We start from the raw sequence: 4,503 nt of genomic DNA, 5'->3' as shown, positions 1-4,503 counted from the left end.
ATCTCAGAGACATTCATGCCAATAGATGCCCGTATAATCCTGGGTATTTCCCTTTGCACGAGAAATATGTCGGACTTCTGGAGCTGGCATCATGAGCATAATGGCTTGTTCTCTGTTAGGTTGGCATACATGATGCTTGTTGCAATAAGATTGAGAAGGGAGGCTTCGCTAGAGAACAGAGTGGGCTCTTCTAGCGCTTCTGGAGACGAGCGAGCTTGGAAAACGCTATGGAAAACACAAGTACCAGGGAAGGTGAGGACTTTCCTATGGCGACTTTCAAAACACTCAATCCCAGCGAACGATGTCCGAGCCCATAGACACATGACAGATTTTAGTGCTTGCAATTTGTGCGGAGCTCGAGACTCATGGAGACACTCTCTGCTCGAGTGCACCATGTTTCGATGCACTTGGACCCTGGTTGATAATGAGCTGGCACCAACAATGGCAACAGTGACTGAACCGAGTGCTAAACAATGGCTATTCACTCTGATGGATCGCCTTTCTCATGATGATTTTGTGGAACTTACGGTGACACTTTGGGCTCTTTGGGCAGCGAGGCGCAAAGCGATACACGAAGGGATCTTGCTAAGTCCGCACACCATTATTGCTTTCATCAACAGTTACATTGCCGAGCTCGATGTCATCAACACAAAACAAGAGCAGGTGCCTCACTCTGGAGGTGTGGTACATATACCAACTGGAAGACCAAGAGCACCCCCTACGGGCTATGCAAAAATCAATGTAGACGCGAGGACGAGACGTGAAAGAGGATCAGCAGCTGCGGTGTGCAGGGACAACACAGAAGCTTACCTGGGCAGCTCCACTTTGGTAGTGGAAGGCTGGATGATCCGTCAGCCCTTGAAGCATAGCATGTCGTGAAGGATTGGCGCTAGCAGCGGATCTCCATTTAAACCAGTTTGTCATCACTTCGGGCGCACAGACGGTGGTGAGTGCAATCAACAAGGGCAGCTTAGGCACATTTGGTGCAATTATCAATGAAATAAAACTTCAATCAGAGTCATTTCAATGTAATTTTGTCTTTGAAGGTCGTGCCTCCAATAAGGAAGCACATAGTCTAGCCAAACAATCTCTCCTTCTAGGTCCAGGACTTCAGGGCGCCACGTCTGGTATGGTCAACCCCGTGACCTGAACTGTATCCAACACAATGTGGTGTTTGATGAATAAAGTTTGGCTTACCCTAAAAAAAATGCCTGTCCCCGCTCAAAAATAAAATAAAATTGCCTGTCAAAAAAAAGAAAAAAAGTTGAGCATTTGGTAGATCCCCAATTCCCCCGCCGGCCAGCCCGATGGCGCCGCCGCAGCCAGCGCCACCGCCGGAGACGCCGATCTTCCGAACCCCAGACGAGCTCCTCCACGACATCTTCCTCCGTCTCCCCACTGCTGCCGACCTAGCCCGCGCCTCCGCGGCGTGCCCCTCCTTTCGCCGTCTCATCACCGACCACGCCTTCCTCCGTCGCTACCGCGCCCTCCACCCGCCGCCTCTCATCGGCGCGTTCGACGACACCGCCTTCATCCCGGCCCAGCCGCCGCACCCCTCCGCCGTGGCTGCCCGCGCCTTCGCCGGCTTCGACTTCTCCTGCTCCTCCTTCCTCCCCTCCACCGCCAGCCTTACCTGGAGCGCGATTGACTTCTTGGACGGACGCGCCCTCCTCGCCGGCGCCCCAGTCCCACGCAAACGCGGCAGCTCTCATCTGCGCAACCTCCAGTGCCGCTATTTTTCGGCCAGGGAGCTCGCCGTGTGCGACCCCGTGCACCGCCGCTACATCCTGCTTCCCGCCGTCCCCGGCGACCTGAAAGCGCTGGTCAGTGAACCGGACCTCCTCCATCTGGAGACTTTCCTTGCTCCCGGCGAGGATGAGGAGGACCCGTTATCATTCAGGGTCATGTGCTTGGTGCAATGCAGAACGGATATGGTGCTTCTCGTCTTCTCCTCGTTGGATGGGCAATGGCATTCTCTTGCATTTGATCTGTGGAGTGCTGCGTCTGATCCACTTAAACACCCCAAGGATGGGCTCTCAGATCGTCAGTTCGTCCACGGATGCTTCTGTTGGCATTTCCCCCTCCTGAACAAGTTGGTTCTGCTTGATACACGCACCATGGAGTTCTCTGCTGTCAACCTACCACCTGAACCTGAACAAGGATGGAGCAGCAATTTTGTCATTGTTGAGGCAGCAGAAGGAATGCTTGGAATGCTCGCTGATGTCTATGACAGGGATAACATATATGACTCATGTTGGCTGACGTATTCCATTCTGAGAAATAACCAATGGCACTTGGAGAAGGTCATCCCGTTGCCGGGAATGCATCATGTTGTTCTGCTTGGTGTAGGCGGGGGATACCTGCTGATAGAAGCCATGTACATCACATCTTCTGGAGGGGAGGTGAAGTTTGGGTTATTTTCGGTGGACGTCAAGACGTTTCAGGTCGAGTTGTTCACTCAGCGTAGCAAAGTCATCTTCTCTGGTCGACTATATGCTGGTTTCCCACCATCATTATGTGCACCAACCATATGAAGTGGTGAGCATGTTATCTGCTTAATTTTATTTAACTTGGTCTCAGTGTTACACAGCAAAGATATATGATTCAGGTATTTATGTCATGAACATTTTCTTTTTCCACTCTGCCTAGTTTGTTAGTTCGCATTACGGTTAATTATTGTTGGTGGGCATTTAGGTGATTATATAATGCCTAACTTATTTGTGCAATTGGAAGCTCAGTTTGATATATTGATTTGTTATCACCATTTTGAGGTTACCGTCCTAATAAATCAGAAGCCTCTTTGTTGCTGATATTTTAGTAATCCAGAGCCCCCCTTGCTCTTGAAATTTCTACTATATGAGTTGGTCAAATTCACATAATTTCCTTCATTTTTATGTGTAACCTGTGTATGAGTCGAAATCATCTAACTAGAACAGCTCCATGTTTCTGCTCTGAACAGCAGTTCTAGCAGTTTGTTTTTATGTGATTACAATCCACTACAGATTACTCCATAAATCAGTAGTATACAGCAGCCCCAAGGGGAAAGTTGATTTTCCGTTGTCTGTAGACTTTCTTCTGTTGAACTGCTAAACAGGAAGGAGGAGCTCACATATAGTACAATCATAGGCATAAGGATATTATTGTATTATTACATCTGATCTGCATAAGTAACTTTATTCTTATAGACAAAAGAAAAACAAGACATATAACAACCAAAGAGTTGTATGCATGGATGCTCGACTGAGCTTTTGAATTTGTTTCCCAGGTCAAAAGTGTTGCTGTATCATATCCTTTCTTCATCTACACACTTTCTAGCCTCATTATTGTCTCCTCTGCATCTTCCTCTTCAAGCTCCTCGGCTGTCGCACCTGTCATGGGCCTTGTTTCCTTTTTTTTATATATAAATTGGTTCCTCGAATGCAAACCTCACTGTAGTGCATTCTTATCGTATAAATTCTAGGCTGCTTAACCATATGCACACATAGAAATTTCAACCTGTGGCTTGCTGCCATGTGCTCATCAGTATGTTTGCAAAGTACATTGTTGAAGTCCTTTTCTCTGATTGATAGGTCTTATTTGTATTCATGTATTGCACTGTTGCTGGGCGATGTGATAGGCACCTCGTTGCAAATATCCATTGTCAACTTGCAACACGCAGCGATCTATATATTTGATGCTTGTTATATGTACTTGGTAGCCCTGTATTTCCTATTGACGCCTTTCTACATATAGTAAGTTGATGCTGTTTCATCTATCCGCAGATGCTGATGCCATGTGGAAGAAGAGTTGATTCCTCTGAAAGCGCGTCGTGGTGAAGGAAGAGAAAGGTGTGATGTGTGGATTAGATGCATTGGCTTGTTGGACAATTGGATCTGGAATGTCGAGAGCGAAGCGCGGATTGGATGTATTGTTTGCTTGTTCAATGCGGGCGCCTTGTCGAGCGCTATGATGTGTGCGTGCGAGCGAGCTATCCCTGTGTAAAATCTTTTTAGCCCGGTTACAGCGTTTGAAGCCTGTTCCGATCTCTGAACTGAACTTTAAGGTGCTCACTGTTTATGAACCAATGGATCTCTGAACTTCTTTCTGTTACTGCAGTGTCGATTAGACTTGTTGGAGAATGTGTGTGCCCTGCTTGCTTGGCAGCAGTGACAGTAAGGTCTAGAAGAAAGAAAGATTGTAGAAAGAAACAATGTATTACTGGATGAAATGATTTGTCCTCTTGGTTGGAATCACGCTGGTTTGTTGTGCGGCTTGTTCCCAGTCTGGAGAGAGGGCCATGGTGGCCTAGCCCAGTGGCCAGCGAGCGGGACCTGGCCGACGCACGACACGTTCTCCTCTTTATTACTCCCTCCGTAAAGAAATATAAAAGCGTTTAGATCACTATTTAGTGATCTAAACACTTATATTTTTTTTTATACAGGAAGTAAAAATCAGCAGGGGCTTCTCCCCCTATTGGTCTTTTTCTTTTTTTTCTGAGAGGGCCATTCTTGTCGTAGGGTATGA

At 47.4% G+C, this 4,503-nt stretch overlaps 1 protein-coding gene across 1 annotated transcript; it reads left to right on the top strand.

Moving 5' to 3' along the window:
* The first annotated feature begins 1,259 nt into the window (after positions 1-1,259).
* On the top strand, positions 1,260-4,232 carry LOC119270636. Its single transcript, XM_037552655.1, has 2 exons — positions 1,260-2,538; positions 3,762-4,232. Exon 1 carries the CDS (start codon positions 1,308-1,310, stop codon positions 2,532-2,534), a length of 1,227 nt encoding a protein of 408 aa, XP_037408552.1. The 5' UTR covers positions 1,260-1,307; the 3' UTR covers positions 2,535-2,538; positions 3,762-4,232.
* Positions 4,233-4,503: the final 271 nt, after the last annotated feature.

This window comes from Triticum dicoccoides, chromosome 3A (assembly GCF_002162155.2).
Source record: "Triticum dicoccoides isolate Atlit2015 ecotype Zavitan chromosome 3A, WEW_v2.0, whole genome shotgun sequence".
NCBI lineage: Eukaryota > Viridiplantae > Streptophyta > Magnoliopsida > Poales > Poaceae > Triticum > Triticum dicoccoides.
The sequence above is the reverse complement of the archived record's forward strand: the minus strand, read 5'-3'. Positions and strand labels throughout refer to the sequence as shown.

Bases quoted from the DNA above. Each gene is read 5' to 3' on its own strand.
- LOC119270636 (XM_037552655.1), top strand. From the start codon at position 1,308: ATGGCGCCGCCGCAGCCAGCGCCACCGCCGGAGACGCCGATCTTCCGA.